The 18,578-nt window shown below is 40.6% G+C and overlaps 1 protein-coding gene across 1 annotated transcript; it reads right to left on the reverse strand.

Annotated features, from left to right (window-relative positions):
- loxhd1b (lipoxygenase homology PLAT domains 1b) lies at positions 1 to 12,021 on the reverse strand. The gene is made up of 11 exons (XM_026188989.1): positions 11,827 to 12,021; positions 10,262 to 10,470; positions 9,876 to 10,061; positions 9,650 to 9,777; positions 9,019 to 9,136; positions 3,948 to 4,125; positions 3,405 to 3,590; positions 1,502 to 1,672; positions 1,235 to 1,367; positions 842 to 997; positions 1 to 765 (listed from the first exon to the last, which is right to left on the reverse strand). The coding sequence occupies exons 1-11, from the start codon at positions 12,011 to 12,013 to the stop codon at positions 285 to 287; spliced, it is 2,133 nt and encodes a 710-aa protein (XP_026044774.1). The 5' UTR covers positions 12,014 to 12,021; the 3' UTR covers positions 1 to 284.
- Positions 12,022 to 18,578: the final 6,557 nt, after the last annotated feature.

Below are 18,578 nucleotides of genomic sequence, written 5' to 3' on the forward strand. Positions count from 1 at the left end.
TGGGTAATATTCAGTTCTGTTTATTTGTGCGAGATGGAAGCAAATGGCTTTTTCTGAAGAGTGACAGCCTAAACAGTTGGCACAAACTTAAAAAAAAAACAAAACAAACAAAAACAAAAAACTGGCTTTATCCTGAAAAAGTTGAAATGCATTTATATTCAGATGGATTAACTCTAACTTTTCCGTGCAATGTTTCTCTTACAATTGGTAAAAACCCCCAACAAAACAAATGAGTCAAACAGGAAAAAGCAAATGCTCACCCACTCTTTCTTTCTAGCATTATTCTAATATCTGGGATTGAGCACTCGCTGAATTTGTCCATCAGCTTTAGCAGTGTGCAACCACTTTCCACAGTGGAAGATTGTTGTGACTGAATTGGCTGTGTTGGTCACCTCAATACACTCTAAATACCACCCACTGTTGGGGCTAGTGCCGTCGTGCTCCACTTTGACCCTCAGCAATTCCCCAAGGTCCAGCATCTCCAGAACGAAGCGGTCTGTCCGCCCTCGCTCGAAAAGGTTGCGAAACTTCTGCCGTAGGTGACGCTTGCCTGAGTCACCATTGACGCCATACATGGTGATAAAAACATTTGCGTCTGTGCCGGCCGCTTTGACGTCCCCGGTGATGACGATGATTTCATACTTGACAGGGACCAGGTTGCGGACTTTGCTTGCAAAGCTCTCGATGGATTTATAGCACTCGAATGTCTGGAACTGGTCTTTTTTGGCTGCCAGGGGAATTTGTGCATCACAGTGGAAGAAATACCTAACCACAAGAGGATGCATTGATTCAGCACCATCAGTTTTATATAACATAATGCATGTTGTGAGAGTCTACTCACTTGTTTCCCAGCTCCTTTTCTGTCACCACCACCTCCATAACATGCCAGAAAGCCTCATTCTTCACCTTCTTGCCGTCTTTTGTGATGTGGCCAACGCAGATGCTAGCGATTTCCCCCACGTGCTTCGACGAGAACTCAAACGTGTCAGTGGCACCGCTGTGGAAGGGTGCAAGAGAAGTGTGTGTAGGGTTTTGATTTTAAACTGTTAAATTTTGTGGTCTGCCTGAGAGGTTCTGTTTCACCTCATGGGATTATCTCTCCTGAGAGTAAAGAGAAAATGAAGCTACAAGATAAAAGGGGGTAGAAAAAAATGTGTAAAAGAGGGCGATTATGTAAGACCACATTAGAGGGTTTTACCATGAGTCGTGAACCCTGGACTCTCTGAAGACCTACCTTAAGAACTTCTTTTTCTTATTCTCCAGAACAAACTCCTTGGAACGGGCTTTCCTTCCTTCCAGCAGGATCCAGACATTTTCCGTTGTGGAGGCGTCATCTGCGTTAGCAGTTGTTGTGGCAATTTCATATTCTGTGGCCATGCACAGAGACACAAATTGCTGCATTATTTTACAAGTGACAAATGGTTGTAATTTACTGCAAGTGATTCATCTCAGATAATTACACAACCCATGATTATGCCTACAGACTCTCAGGATTACTAACTTGTTTTGTCACTGAGGTCTACAAAATCATTGTTGGCACAAGCCAGTTCCCTCATAATCTGCCCGTCATCTTCGTTTTTTGCCAACCAGCGGTCACAGGGGAACCTGAAGGTGTTGTCCAGGGCCTCATCTTTCACGTCAAGGTACTCCAGGTGCCATCCAGGAGCAGGGCCTGTTTACAGTAAGAGCAACAGTCAATGGTGAATTTATTCCATCTGTGCACAAATGTTATCTCAACCACTGATCTAAATTTTCCTGTTCCATTGTTTAACAAAAAAAAGGTAAAGTATATATAGTATAAAGTTTCTTGAGATGACTACTATTGTGAACAGGTACTTTATAAATAAAATAGATTTGAAGTAAACAAGCTAACATTAACACTGTGCTGTACATCCACTCTTGCAGTATCTAAGCAAGATTCTGTTATTCCATCTTCCAAGTATCCTTGTAAGACATTTTGTCAGCTTTTTTAGTCAAAAAGTTGAAAATAAAAAAAAGTACTTTGCTTCAATTCATTGCTTATACACAGCTCTTTTAAGGCCCTGCTGTGGCATTTCAATTGGGTTGATATACAGTGGCTTGCAAAAGTATTCGGCCCCCTTGAACTTTCCCACATTTTGTCACATTACAGCCACAAACATGAATCAATTTTATTGGAATTCCACGTGAAAGACCGATATAAAGTGGTGTACACGTGAGAAGTGGAATGAAAATCATACATGATTCCAAACATTTTTTACAAATAAATAACTGCAAAGTGGGGTGTGCGTAATTATTCAGCCCCCTGAGTCAATACTTTGTAGAACCACCTTTTGCTGGAATTACAGCTGCCAGTCTGGGGTATGTCTCTACCAGCTTTGCACATGTAGAGATTCTACAAAACAGCTCCAGCTCAGTCAGATTAGATGGACAGCGTTTGTGAACAGCAGTTTTCAGATCTTGCCACAGATTCTTGATTGGATTTCGATCTGGACTTTGACTGGGCCATTCTAACACATGGATATGTTTTGTTTTTAAACCATTCCATTGTTGCCCTGGCTTTATGTTCAGGGTCGTTGTCCTGCTGGAAGGTGAACCTCCGCCCCAGTCTCAAGTCTTTTGCAGACTCCAAGAGGTTTTCTTCCAAGATTGTCCTGTTTTGGCTCCATCCATCTTCCCATCAACTCTGACCAGCTTCCCTGTCCCTGCTGAAGAGAAGCACCCCCAGAGCCTGATGCTGCCACCACCATATTTGACAGTGGGGATTGTGTGTTCAGAGTGATGTGCAGTGTTAGTTTTTTGCCACACATAGCATTTTGCATTTTGGCCACAAAGTTCCATTTTGGTCTCATCTGACCAGAGCACCTTCTTCCACATGTTTGCTGTGTCCCCCACATGGCTTGTGGCAAACTGCAAATGGGACTTCTTATGGTTTTCTGTTAACAATGGCTTTCTTCTTGCCACTCTTCCATAAAGGCCAACTGTGTGCAGTGCATGACTAACAGCTGTCCTATGAACAGATTTTCCCACCTGAGCTGTAGATCTCTGCAGCTCGTCCAGAGTCACCATGGGCCTCTTGGCTGCATTTCTGATCAGCGCTCTCCTTGTTCGGCCTGTGAGTTTAGGTGGACGGCCTTGTCTCGATAGGTTTACAGTTGTGCCATACTTCTTCCATTTCTGAATGATTGCTTGAACAGTGCTCCGTGGGATGTTCAAGGCTTGCGAAATCTTTTTGAGCCTGCTTTAAATTTCTCAATAACCTTAACCCTGACCTGTCTGGTGTGTTCTTTGGACTTCATGGTGTTGTTGCTCCCAGTATTCTCTTAGAAAACCTCTGAGGCCGTCACAGATTACTCCAAACTGCTAAAACTTTCCTTCCTTTCTTATGTGCTTACTTATGACTGTAGTTCTCCTTGTCTCCTTACCTTTGTTGTCATGCCACACTCTGACTTTTGACAGTTCGCCCAGACTGAGCATGTCAGGAAATCTGAACACGTCCTTCATTTTTCGCTCAAACTTGTTTCTGTTGGTGCTCTCTTTCAGAGGCAGCGTCCCTGTGTCTCCATACTCCCCAAACACAATCAGAAACACGTTGGCATCAGTGCCAGCACCTAGAATATTGCAAAGATCAGAGAACAGAACTCCAATAAACTTTAACTTATGAGAAAATCTATTAGTAGTTGTAAACATGCTTGTTAAAGTTAAGCACTCAGTGTCTTATTTAACACTTAAAAAAGATGTAAAATACTCATAGAAGTTCAACAAACGTAAAATTTGGGGAAGAAATTTGTGCAGTTAAAGAGGGCTCTGGGATGATTAGAAAAAACCCCCAACTTTGAATATTGATATTTATTTATTTATTTTTTTAAACTTTATTCCAAGCAGACAAATTAAGTTAAAATTGACTGATACAGTTTCTTTAACCTGGTCAACTTTCTAAATATATGTGGAAACATTCTGTGACCCACCTGCAACGTCACTAGTCTGGACTTGGATGATGTAAGTTGTTTTTTCTACCATCTCCTCGTCATCCACCATAGCCGCCAGCTCACACACCTTTGTCCTCTTGGGCCCTTTGGTCTTGGACAGCCAGTTCTCGTAGGTGAACAGGTACTCTTCCTCTGTGGTCAGGTTTCTCATCAGGATCTAACATTTTAAATCAGACGATGACCTCACAATTCGCATTAAACAAATGTCCACATGTGAAATCTACTATTTAGCTGCAGCAGAGGAGGAGGAAATTGACTGTGATTTTGGAATAAATGCATTAATGTATATTTGTGGCTTGAAAAATGTTAAACAATCCACAAATACACTAAAGTTAACCTAGCATTCATCTGTTTCCACTGCAAAAGAATCTGATTAATTAACGGTATTTGCGAAGGCTGAAAAAAGAAATTGCTTCATTATTAAATTAGCAAATTAAAAGATTGTGGTTTAAAAATCACAAGAGTTATTGTTTTAATTACAGCTTAGAGACAGCGCCATCCACTGCAATGATATACCAAACACGCAAGTGAAATTTACTAACTTGTGAAAACTGTTCAGTGTTCCACCTCATTTCATTACCTGAATAGGAACATTTATATAATTTCACAAATACTGTACAATCATTACTTACTTCATTAGGTACATCTGTTCAACCGGTTAATAATGCAAATATTTAATTAGTAAGTCAGACAGCTGCAGCTCAATGCCTTTAAGTGTGTAGACATAGTCCAGATGACCTCCTAAAGTTAAAACTGAACATCAGAATGTGGAAGAAAAGTTATTTAAGTAACTGACCGTGGCATGGTTGTTGGTGTCAGATGGGCTGGTCTGAGTATTTCAGAAACTGTTGATTTTCCCACATAACCATCTTTAGGGTTTATAGTAGTGATGTGCGATACCACTGATTTCCTTTCCGATCCGATACCAATTAATATTCAGGGTGGTATCGACGATACTGATCCGATACCGATAGTTTGATCTCAAGTTATAGCATCATAATGATTACAGGACATCAGATTTCTTGTTCTTATCACTTAATAATGCAGATGAGTTCATCATATAGAAATAGAAAAACTGAAGTTGTGCGCTATTTGAACACCTTGCCTGCCTGGATCACTAAAGGACTCCGTGAGAGTCTCGCCCTAGCAGCACCTGTCCCTCTCCTCCTCTTCAGTTCGCTTCAACATACGCTCGTCATATTCTGTGATATGATTTGCTCTGAGGTGTTTGACAAGGTTAGTGATGTTGCCACAACCATACATGCCAACCCTTCCGATGTTTCCAGGAGAATCCTGAATTTCAGTGCCCCTTCCAAAAATCTCCTGGAGCCACCATTCTCCCGAATTTCTCCCGATTTTCCACCCGGACATCAAAATTGAAAAACCATGTCGCAGAATTCATAGCGCGGCGCGGCCCAGCCTATTCCAGTTTCCAGATACTTAGTTTTAATATTACTCTTATTTCTCTTTCTGGGTCGCAAAAAAACTTTTAACATATTTTCAGGTGAGAATGTAGCTGTGTAAACTTCAAATATCTGAGCCAACCGACACATTGTCTTCAAACCCCCGCGGTCGTTAAACATGATATATAAGTCACTTTGATAACTTAAAAATGTTATTGTTTGGCTTTTTCAGTGTTTTATTTGTTCGCGAGTAAATCGGTTTGGCTGAGAATAAAGTTATTAGATTAGATTAAATTAAATTTAACTTTATTAATCCCTCGAGAGGGTTCCTCCGGGGTTTTCACACAGCTGAATAAACGTCAAACAGAAAACTGTTTAAACAGAAGTGTGAGACGGTCGAGAGTTTAAGTCAGCGCCCTGTTATATTTTAGATAGCAAGGAGCAGAGTCTCAGGTGGAAGCAGCCTCTGAATTTGGACACCCCCGCTGTTTCCGGGCCGGCCAATAATAACGGTGACATTTAACGTATTTTATCCGATAAATAAACACTGTAAACTTTATTTATCAACCCCCCAACAGCCTTTTTGAATGTCTCCCTAATTCTGAGGTCTCAAGGTTGGCAAGTATGGCCACAACACCTCACTTTTTGCCACATGTATCGCAAACCACGTCTTGGCTGTTTGTGGATGTAAAATACAGTGGGGCAAAAAAGTATTTAGTCAGCCACCGATTGTGCAAGTTCCCCCACTTAAAATGATGACAGAGGTCAGTAATTTGCACCAGAGGTACACTTCAACTGTGAGAGACAGAATGTGAAAAAAAAATCCATGAATTCACATGGTAGGATTTGTAAAGAATTTATTTGTAAATCAGGGTGGAAAATAAGTATTTGGTCACCTCAAACAAGGAAAATCTCTGGCTCTCACAGACCTGTAACGTCTTCTGTAAGAAGCTTTTCTGTCCCCCACTCGTTACCTGTATGAATGGCACCTGTTTGAACTCATCATCTGTATAAAAGACACCTGTCCACAGCCTCAAACAGTCAGACTCCAAACGCCGCCATGGCCAAGACCAAAGAGCTTTCGAAGGACACCAGGAAAAGTATTGTAGACCTGCACCAGACTGGGAAGAGTGAATCTACAATAGGCAAGCAGCTTGGTGTGAAAAAATCAACTGTGGGAGCAATCATCAGAAAATGGAAGACATACAAGACCACTGATAATCTCCCTCGATCTGGGGCTCCACGCAAGATCTCATCCCGATCATGAGAACGGTGAGCAAAGATCCCAGAACCACACGGGGGGACCTGGTGAATGACCTGCAGAGAGCTGGGACCAAAGTAACAAAGGTCACCATCAGTAACACACTACAACGGCAGGGAATCAAATCCCGCAGTGCCAGACGTGTTCCGCTGCTGAAGCCAGTGCATGTCCAGGCCCGTCTGAAGTTTGCCAGAGAGCACATGGATGATACAGCAGAGGATTGGGAGAATGTCATGTGGTCAGATGAAACCAAAGTAGAACTTTTTGGTATAAACTCAACTCGTCGTGTTTGGAGGAAGAAGAATACTGAGTTGCATCCCAAGAACACCATACCTACTGTGAAGCATGGGGGTGGAAACATCATGCTATGGGGCTGTTTTTCTGCCAAGGGGACAGGACGACTGATCCGTGTTAAGGACAGAATGAATGGGGCCATGTATCGTGAGATTTTGAGCCAAAACCTCCTTCCATCAGTGAGAACTTTGGAGATGAAATGAGGCTGGGTCTTCCAATATGACAATGATCCAAAACACACCGCCCGGGAAACAAAGGAGTGGCTCCGTAAGAAGCATTTGAAAGTCCTGGAGTGGCCTAGCCAGTCTCCAGACCTCAACCCCATAGAAAATCTGTGGCGGGAGTTGAAAGTCCGTGTTGCTCGGCGACAGCCCCAAAACATCACTGCTCTCGAGAAGATCTGCATGGAGGAATGGGCCAAAATACCAGCTACTGTGTGTGCAAACCTGGTAAAGACCTATAGTAAACGTTTGACCTCTGTTATTGCCAACAAAGGTTATGTTACAAAGTATTGAGTTGTATTTTTGTTATTGACCAAATACTTATTTTCCACCCTGATTTACGAATAAATTCTTTACAAATCCTACCATGTGGATTCATGGATTTTTTTTTCACATTCTGTCTTTCACAGTTGAAGTGTACCTCTGGTGCAAATTACTGACCTCTGTCATCATTTTAAGTGGGGGAACTTGCACAATCGGTGGCTGACTAAATACTTTTTTGCCCCACTGTATGTCCGCAAATTACTCCAATTACGCTCAGCCATTGTTGTGAGTGCACACGCCAGCGGCTGCGAGACATTTATACAGCCGTATTTCGCACATGACTATGAAAGGCGGAAGAGGAAGTAGTGCCTTTGAATGTAGACAATCCGAATGTTATAGTTTCTTTCCACTGTGTTGCTGTTAATGATAAACTACAAATTTACTCTAAACTACTAAAATATCGATATTTTAATGTGAGAATCGATTCTAGAACATAAATGATTGGTATCGGAGGAATCGATATTTCAGGATCGATCTGCACATCACTAGTTTATAGAGGACGGACAGAAAAAGATAAAATATCCAGTGATCTGATTGTTCTCTGTGCAGTGAAAATGCCTTTTGATGCCAGAGAAAGACTGCATTGAGCTGATAGGGAGCCAACAGTGACTCAAAAAAACCACACCTTGCAACCAAGGTATGCAGAAAAACATCTCTGAAAGCACAAAATATCAAATGCTGCAGCAGATCACACTGAGTGCCACTCCTGTTTGCTAAGAGCAGGAACCTGAGGCTACAATACACATGGGATCAACAGAACAGAAGATTGGAAAAATGTTGTCTGGTCTGATGAGTTCTTGATTTCTGCTGCAACATTCAGATAGTAGTGTCTGAATTTGTTGCAAACAACATGAAAACATGGATCCATCCTGCTTGCATCAACAGTTCAGGCTGCTAGTGGTGGTTTAATGATGTGGGGGATATTTTCTTGGCATGCTTTGGGCCCCTTAGTACCAACTGAGCATTATTGAAATGCCACAGCCTACCTGAGAATTGATGCTGATCATTTCCATCCCTTTATGGCCACGGTGTACCCATCTTCTGATGGTTGCTTTCAAAAGGATGACACACCATATCACAAAGCTCAAGTAATCTCAAACTGATTGCTTGAATATGAAAATGAGCTCACTGTTCTCAAATGGCCTCTACAGTCACCAGATCTCAATCAAGCAGAGCACCTTTGGGATTTGGCTCAACGGGGGATTTGTATCATGGTTGTGGGGCCAACAAATCTGCAGCAAGTGTTTGACGGTATCATGTCAGTAATGGGTAAAATCTCAGAGGAATGTATACACCACCTTGTTGAACCTATGCCATGAAGAATTAAGCCAGTTCTGAATGTAAAAGGGGATCTAGCAAACTGTACCTTATAAAGTAGCACATGAGTGTAACACGTAATATTTATGATAAACTGATGTGAAAGTTTTGTGCTACCTCAAAATGTGCATCTGCTTTCTGGTAATTGCAAATTATTTCTTATCATTCCTTCTTTCTTACATTTTGTATTCTAATACCAGACGTGTTGCATCAGACTCTCTTTGCATTACCCTGTCAAGAAACCAGTCTGGGCGGCTTCCGGTGCCATCTATTCGAATTCTGATCTTCTTCAAAGGAGCGATGTCATCTATCTCCAAGGTAAATGTGTCTTCTTGCCCTCTTTCAAACCTGAATGAACCAATATATATGGATTAAGCTGCATTTAAAGACATGACTGTGCTAATTAAATAGTTTAACCTTTCTGAAGATACATTTAATTGCATTTTAACTTTCATGCCTTTGTAGCTGTACACAGCAGCTGGTTAGATTATCTTAGGTTAAACGGCATAAACAGTGAAACAGCCTGTCCAATTTTGTCCATAGGCAACAGCACAGATTAACATAAAACACTGTGTTTATTCAGAAACATGTGGTGCTTATGGCATTTATATGGCAGACTCTTTGTTATTACGATCTTAGTGCCAATAAAGGAAATCACTGCTTTGATCCAAAATACCACACAATAAGTGACATTTCTTTATAATTAGGTCACATTAATGAGATGCAACACATATATTATTGAACTTTAAAGGTGCTGATGAGCTCATTTTGTTTGTTTAAACTCAGGCATCCCACATTTCCAGTATTTGCACTGAAAGTATCAACTGTTTCTTTACTGATAAGTAATCACTGTGAACTGACCTATCCTCATTTTTGGGCAGAAGCATTTCCTCTGTGCTCCCATTGGCTCCGAACACGGTCAGGAAAATGTTGGTATCAGTTCCTGCATACTGAATGTCACCTGTGGCAACCGTGACTGAATAAACAACCTAAAAAAATACAGTACACAGAGATACAGATACAGTTTTTATGTAACACATTAACTGAATGTTTTCCAACACTTCATATTTTAGGTGCGGTGACTCACTTTGCGGATAATGTTGATCGTGCTGGAGTCCAGCACATTGAACAGTCTGGCAGTCAGACCATCTCCCCTGTCTTTAGCCAGCCAGCACTTACATGGAAAGATGTACTTGATACCTTTGGTTGGCACGGCAACCGACAGCTCATCCACCAACCAGCAGCTCTCTGGTGTGACACCATTATGGCCAAGCTGAGAGGGAAGAGAAGGGAGAGGAGATGGAGAGGGAATTTGTATATCACTTGATTTTTGTTTGATCTAGGCACATCTAGAATTAATTATTGCTGAGCTAGAATGGTTTTATTAAAATTTTAATAGCAGTGCATCTGAAGAGACAGCAGAGAGGAGACAGTTTCACAGATTTAGCTACAGAAAGAGTCCCAGATTCTCACTTCCACCCTCTTGATCTCTCCCACGTCAGTTCCATAGCACACAAAGTGCTCCATGGAGCCAGCTGTGAAGGATTTCTTTCCCTCTGGCAGGTCCAGCCACAGCCGGTCTGTCTCGACGTCATTGGGACCAATGATGATGACATAAACCCTCGCTGTGGTGCTGGCATCTTGTTCGATCGCCGTGGACAGGGTGAAGTGATAAGGGATGACTGGGTGAGAGAGAAAAACTGCTTTGAGATTTTTTTCCACATATAAAATTCAGTCTGATGTCTCAGCCACTTCAGAGACCATTCCTACTTCTTTAATATTAGTACTATCATCTAGCTCCAGGCTGAGTGTGACCTTTTGATCTTTTTCAAATATGGATGGAGACAATATTAAAGTTTATCTTAAAGGAGTAGTTTGACATTTTGGGAAAGGTGTATTCTTACAGAAAGTCAGATTAAGGTGGAAGATTGTTAGCACTCTTTTAAAACTGTAGCCAGCAGCCATTTACCTTAGCATAGCACGAAGACTTATAGTCAGGAAATAATCCTTCATCACTATACACTGTAAAAGCATACAGCTGTTCTTCTTAGACGAAACATGTTGTGTTAATTAATGAGCCTTTAAGGTGTTTGTAGATGCTTTTCTTTTATTAAGGCTACATCAGTGTTATTCTAGTGCTTTAGCACACACATACTATCATGTGCAGCCAAAGAAAGAGAGCAGAGGGATGCTTGTTTTGTGTCTTGTATCATACAGAAGAACAGAAACAGCAACGTTTCAGATCAGAGATTTATTTTGCCTGAGGTAGAGCAGTTCCACTACTAATCAGAAGGTCAGTTGTTCAATCCCTCCTCCTCCTTCATTCTGCACGTTGAAGTGTCCTTGGGCAAGATACTGACCCTCAAATCCGCCTCCCCGTGCATCCTTCAAAAAGTGTGTTCGTGTGTGTGTTTGAAAGTCCTTAGAGGCAGAAAATATAGCTCAAATGTGTGTGTGAATGTGGGTTGTAATAATCAATTGCTTTGAGTGCTCACTTAGACTAGAAAAGCACTACATAAGTACCAGTTCATTTAGCATCCCTGGTAGAGAGGTACAAAGAGGATTATAGAAGATGAGGTTACAAAAGGTGTCTGAGCCAAGCTATCTTTTTTGTCTTTTTTTCTCATTTTTTGAAGCAATTGTAGGTCTGCGTACTACAATTTTGTGGATGTCTCTGCTTTCCTTTCCACACTAAAAAAAGTCAGAACTGCATTGGCAGGACTTCCAGAAGTCTCAGTTTTAGGAGTGCTGTGGTGAGTGAGTTCAGGCACAAGGCGTAACTTTGGTAAGTTAAACACTTTAAAATGAAAGCCACCAAGCACAAATTTCTTTAATGTTGGTTAATTTGGTGTAAATATTAGGGTGAACTATGACCTGATTGATATTACCTATATTTATCAAATTTCTATAAGTTTGCATTGATTCTTCCTGTTGATATTGTGGTTATTTATCATGTTGAATTTCAGTATTTTTTCCTGATATTTGTGTCCACTTCCAGAAACGTCATTTCACAAAGAGACACAATGAATAGACCTTACTTGGACCCTCTTCAACCACTACTGCCTTTTTCTTCTTTTTCTTCTTGTTGGCATTCTTGTCCAGTCCCAGTTTGGCCTGAGCAATCATTTTGGAATATGGATCAGAGCTTCTTTCACCCTCATACCCCTGAAACAGGGACAAAATAAACACAGCTATCAATTTTCTTTTCTGGAATAACTCTGACATACAAAGAAGAAAATAATAAAACACTGTCTTTAAACACAACCTTGACGTAGAAGGTCCTGTCTATTCGTTTGTCCTCTTTCTTCGTTGATAGCCAGCGCTCACACAGGAACATGTATACCTCTTCTGTTTCCACATCCAGCACCTCCACCTGGTCCAGGTACCAATCAGCCCCAATCATAGAGTTGTTATGACGAACACGAATCTTAAACACCTGCCCCAAATCCACGGCCTCAATATTGAACTTATCCACCTAAAAGGCAAAAGGAATTGAACAGATTTAGATTTATTTTTGTGCAACATCACATAACGATTCGCACTTCTCCTCTAATACCTCTCCTCTCTCAAACTTGTTCTTGTTATTCTCAGATTTGGCGAGTTTCCGCTCTCCTGTGTCTCCCAAATCTCCATAAATGGTGAGGAAAACGTTGGCATCGGTCCCTGCTCCGTACATATCGCCTGTCCGCACAGACACCGTGTATGTGTGAGCTGTGAGGGAGGAAAAATTTTGAAGTCGGTAAATGCAGACCTTGTTTGCTAATAGATTTTTTTTTCCAACTGTGTTGTTTCCAGTCTCACAGCGTGTCTATTTATACAGCAAAATGTCTCAAAAAATTTGTACAACATGCAGAGGGTTGGTGTGACAGAAGAGGATGCTTTGGATAGTGCGAGATCGGCTGTGGTAACCCCTAAAGAGAGCAGCTGAAAGAAGAAGAATGTCTCAAAATTGGACTTTAAACCGTTCTCCCCACTAACCCTTTCAAAACTGAGTTCAGCTTTGAAAAAGTGCATGCTAGAAGAGCATATTAGGATGCTGAAAAGCAAAATCTACCAAGGCTTATATTGCTCCATGCTAGTTCAACATCTTCACCATGCAACAGCTGAAATACAAATAAGCACCTCTAATGTTTCCTTAGACAGAGCACTTGAAAGCAAGTGTAGTTACATTCCACCGGTGACATAACTTTCAACCTACTTTCCAAAGCATCTTCCACCTCAGTTTCAGTCGTTTTCAGTGTCCCATCCCTGAGGAGTTTCTGTGTGATGATGTCTGAAGGGACAAGCTCCCTCACCGTCTCACCATCATCTTCAGACTTAGCTAGCCAGCGCTCGCAAGGGAATATAGTCGTCTCAGAACCCTGCCATTAAACACACACAACTCTTCAGTCTGGCACCAGCTATGTTTCTCTAGCTGAGACTCAATGAACTGTGTGAGCCAGAAGATGTTAAATTATTAATTTGTTAATAATTTAATGAGGCCACAGACAAGAAATCTCTTAACGATGCACTTACAGTGCATTGCCTAAAGTATTCACTCATCTGCGTTCAAAGGCATATGAACTTGAGTGACATCCCATTCTTAATCCATAGGGTTGAACATGATGTTGCAGCTATAATAGCTTCAACTCTTCTGGGAAGGCTTTCCACAAGGTTTAAGAGTGTTTTTATGAGAATATTTGACTACTCTTCCAGAAGAGCGTTTGTGATGTTGGATGAGAAGGGTGCTGTCAGGACTCTGTACAGGACAATCAAATTCTTTCACACCAGACTCGCTCATCCATGTTTTTATGAACCTTATGTGCCTCGGTATGTGCTCTGTGATTTTATGTGACCTACCACTTTGTGGCTGAGCTGCTGTCATTCCTCAATCGCTTCCACTTAATAATAATAATAACAGTAAAAGTTTAATGTGGAATCCTTAGTAGTACTTGACTTCACAGAGCTCCTGAGAGCAACCCATTGTGTCACAAATGTTTGTAGAAGCAGTGTGCATGCCTAGGTGCTTGATTTTATACACACACCTGTGGCCATGGAAGTAACTGGAACACCTTAGCCATGATTTGGATGAGTGAGTGAATAGTTTTGGCAATATAATGCCGCTATTATGGTGTCATCTCATGTGGCTTTTGCTTACCTTTCCTTTCCTGAGCTGTCGCCTGATCTCCACTCTGTCAAGATGCCATCCAGGATTGGTGCCGCTGTTGTCATGTCCTATCCTGATTTTCTCTATAACATCACCAATGTCCTCCAGCTGTTTAAAGACAACTTATCATTCGCAAACCGGCCGCCACTTTTTGAAAAGCTCTATCAGTGAGTAGCCACACATTACACTTACCTCCACAATAAACATGTCTTCAGCTCCCCTCTCAAAGCACAAGCGTCGCTCTCTCTTGTTGACACACAGGTGCTTCTGCTGAGTGCACACCCCCTTATGGCCATACAAGACTATAAACACGTCAGCATCTGTTCCCGCTCCAAATACATCGGTGGTGTATATCTTTATCTCATAAGGCACAACTGAAAAAAATGGAAAAGCTTTTTTGTTGACAGGTAAGGTGGAAGAACCCTTTTTGAGCCGTACACACACTGGTCCCATCATCGTTTACACTTCGGTTTATCAGGTGTCAGGTACAGCTGACCACTTGTGTTCAGATTTCCTTTCCTTCTTTTTAACCAAGAGTCAGCAAAGAAAACAACTATTTTAAGACTTGTAAAACACAAAAGCTGCATGAAAAAGAGAAAACAAGGTGTTACAATCTTGTTGTGGATGTATTAGACGCACTACAAAAAAATGTCAGTGCGTCAAAGACTGAAACTGCTTTGGCGGTTTCACCATTTATTGATGAGCAAACACTATCATGGTTAACTCATATTGATGACGTAGGAGTGGGTATATTTCAACTTAATATTCAAAAGCTTGCGTTTTGAATTTCAGAGGCCACAATTAAACGTGTATAATAGTCTTTGTTTCTATCCCACCTTGATTACTTGTCTGTTATTTGGTTTTAGTGCTTCAGAAGTAAGACCCTTGCTCAAAACAGAGTTACCCCTTTTGCTCTTCACTGAAGGACAGTGTGGGTGGGAAACATGCCAGGCTGTCATGGATGAAGGTGGAGGACAGGCTGGCATATAATCTAGTCTTTTATATAAGAAACATTTGCATTTTAGGAAAGGCTATATTAGTATTCACAGCTAACGTTTACAGTTATGACACCAGACGTGCTTTTATGCCTTACAGAAAACATATCAGACTAAACTATCTAACTGTAATAACTGTCCATCATTCTTACTACAAGCATTGATAAGCAATTAAAAGCAAGAAGTTTAGGAAGAAAGTCGTGTAGTATATGTGGTTATTTATCTGTGGAGAGGGATCACAGTTGTGCTAGCTGATAGCATAACTGCTGGCTTAAAATGTGTTTATTGTCACTGATGACATTTTTCTGTTTTAGTGTTAACTTGTTGTTGAAACTCAAAGGAATCATTTGATCTTTTAATACATTTGCTGTCCTAAATAGTTAACATCTAACTGGTAAGATACTGAATGAAAATACAAAGTAATGTGTAGAAATTATATCTATAGATAATTGCTACTATAATATCCTGAAATTGGTTGAACTTTTAGAGCCTGCTTTATAAAAATGCCCTTATATTGAAGGGCATTAAATTATCGTCATTGATTAAATAATAACAGTCTTTGAGCCCGCTTTATAAACTGCAATATTATTTATTTACTTTCTTGTTGTTTGTATAAACTAACTGACATGAATGGATCATAATGCATAAGTTGAGTTTGCATACATATTGATAAAAAACAAACTATACTCTATAAGTCAATATTTCGGGCTGTTGTCTCAAACTTTATCTCAAAATTTGGATTTATTAACTCAAACTAATGAGAAAATAACTTTATCAAGGGGAGGCTGGAGCCTATCCCAGCTGTCATAGGGCGAGAGGCAGGGTACACCCTGAACAGGTCGCCAGTCTAACACACAGACACAGACAACCATTTGCACTCAAATAACTTAAATTCTGAGTAATTTTGTCTAAAGTTTGAGTGAGTAAGTCATAATCTTTTTTTGGAAAATAACCTGAAATTTCGACTTAGCTCTGCCAATCGAAAATGTTTTTTTCAAGGGCAGAAACAAGCCTTCATTGGAGGAATGATAATAAAAAGACAGGACACCACTGCAGCTTTATAACATTCATTACAGGTTGGAGTTAAGCACCATTCTTCAGGCAGACTGCTTTAAAATACATTTTACTGCTAATGCTTCCGCTCTTTTATCAGAGTGAAATTTTGCATAAAGCACTTTTAGAGGACGATTTCTCAATAAGCCTACTCTACGTTTACTAATGGATTTGAGTGCTTATATCACTGCTGTTCACTCACATGGTGTGTAGAATTCAGTCTGTAAGTCAGCAGGATAGAGATCCCTCACAGTTGCACCATCATCCTCCCCTTTATCCAGCCAACGGCCACATGGGAAGCGCATCCTCTGACCCTGTGAAGGGGCATCAATGTCGATCCAGTCCAAGAACCAACCAGATGAACCCCCTGATTCAGAAAAAAAAAGTTTATTTTTTTTGTACAGTGCAGTGCTTATGTATATGACTGCTTTGTTTGTTTTTGGACAGTACGTTCTTTCCCCACCTGAGTTGTCGTGCCCGATTCGAACTTTTACCAGGTCGCCCAGATCCACGGCCTCCACAGTGAACTCATTTATCATCCCCTGTTCAAACTTATTCTTGTAGTTTTTACAAGCCTTTAGATTGATGATCCCTGTGGGTGACATGCAGATTTTTTTAAAATTCTGATATTTAGCCAGTAACAGGGATGCCACCATAATGCAGGGATGATGCTGAATTATCGCACCTGTGTCATCATTTTCACCAAAGAGGATGGCGAAGACGTTGGAATCAGTTCCAGCATACTTCTTTTCTCCAGTTTTTATCTTAAGAGTATATGTAGTAGACATAGCTGCAGGATAAATTTATCATATAAGTACATGAAACTTGTCATATTGGTCTTCCACTAATCTTATCCCACTGAGGCGTAAACAAGCTTTGAAGCTTCATTACATTTCTGCTCCAGGCCCAGAGTACCACTCGTGCCCTCATCATCATCATCCTTCCTCATGAAGGCCTCATCCACGGGAACCAGCTCTCTCGCTATCTGCCCGTCGTCTTCATCAACTGCAAGCCAGCGGTTACAAGGGAAGTAGTATCTACAGAAGAAACACCTCTGTTCAACACTCCAAGATATAATCTTGTTAATTTACTCTCCTAATCACACAAAATCTTTAATCCTTGTTTGCTGTAGGATTTTTCTGGAATCCAGCTGAATAACTAATCAAAACCCACATGGCTGTATGTTTGTGGCACCTACGTTGTATCCTCTTTTGTGTCCACTATTTCAACACGATCCAGGTACCAAGAGGAGTAAGACTCAGAGTTGTCATGACGGATTCGTAGCTTCTTCAAAGGGCCCAAATCAACGGCTGTCACGATGAAAACATCCTCCTGCAAAATGCAGCAACTAGATGTTTTACAAATCACTTTTAATTTAACTGTTTTTATTTGATAGTCCAAAGTGATACCAGAGCAGAAATGAATCGGGACTCACAAGAGTGTTAACTGATAGAAGAGAAGTTGGTTTGAAACAGTACTGAAATATATGAAAGCTTTGAAACTTTACAAGGGAAAGACAGAAAAGGCACAAATATATGAAAATGGAATGCAATCCATCCAGAGTTGCTACAGTATATCTGACCACATCACAAATATATTATTAGAAGAAGCATGTAAGCAAAAACAAGGTAATATGAAAACTCCCTGTTTCTGCGATGCTGTGTAAAATGTAGAGAAGAACAAAATGCAAAATCCCATATTTACCTAAAAATAAGTCAAAGACAACTTAAAAAAAACTTTAGTTGAATTTGATATGTATATTATAATGTTCCCAAAGTCTTGAAAGTAGGCAGGGTAGTTCAACAAACAGACTCTTTTACTTTTGTTTTTACAATTGAGTCATGTTGTTCACGTCACAGAGGTACCTATATGTGGTTTGACATTGTCCTGAGAAATCATCATCTGTATGGCTGCATATGATTTGGAATCATCTGGTGGGATTCATATGTTTCTCCATAACTTGTATGTGCTCTTCAGCCTTAACAGTGGCTACCATGTGCAAGTTACTCATGCTTTTAGAATGCACACTAATATTAAGTCATACAGTTCCTCACATTTTTAGAGAGGAGGAAGTGATGGGCATGTTTTCCATCATTTTTATCATTTTTAATTAAATACACTAAGTGATTTGCAAGTCAATTCATTTTTTTCACCTTTCCTATTATGTTAAAAAAGGAGAAGACGGCTGGTCATACTCCACAGAAAACAGTTAAATGAATATGTGAGCTGCAGTTAAATTTCTTCATGGTAATGTGACAAAGATGGCACCATTCGTTTGTTCCCTTCTCCCTTCCACTTGCCACTCCTGGATTTATTTCTGTCTTCCCGAATCATCTGAAAACAGTTGATGTTAGTGACGGGATCTTGAATTATTCTTGAAGATGTGTTTCTGTGACACTCAGTATAATACACACATGAAGGGCCCCTCATTTCTCACAAAAGCTGTTAGTCTCTCTGTGGTCCAGCCATCTCACAGGCATGACAGTGTCTGTTTTCTGGGCCTGTTTCTTTTCCCTTGTAGCTTCCTTCTACTTCCACATCCCCTGCTTGTTATCCTCTGATTTCTGCAGGGATGTCTGTTGTTGTTATTCCGGTC

The sequence above is a fragment of the Astatotilapia calliptera genome, chromosome 12 (assembly GCF_900246225.1).
Source record: "Astatotilapia calliptera chromosome 12, fAstCal1.2, whole genome shotgun sequence".
Taxonomy (NCBI): Eukaryota; Metazoa; Chordata; class Actinopteri; order Cichliformes; family Cichlidae; genus Astatotilapia; species Astatotilapia calliptera.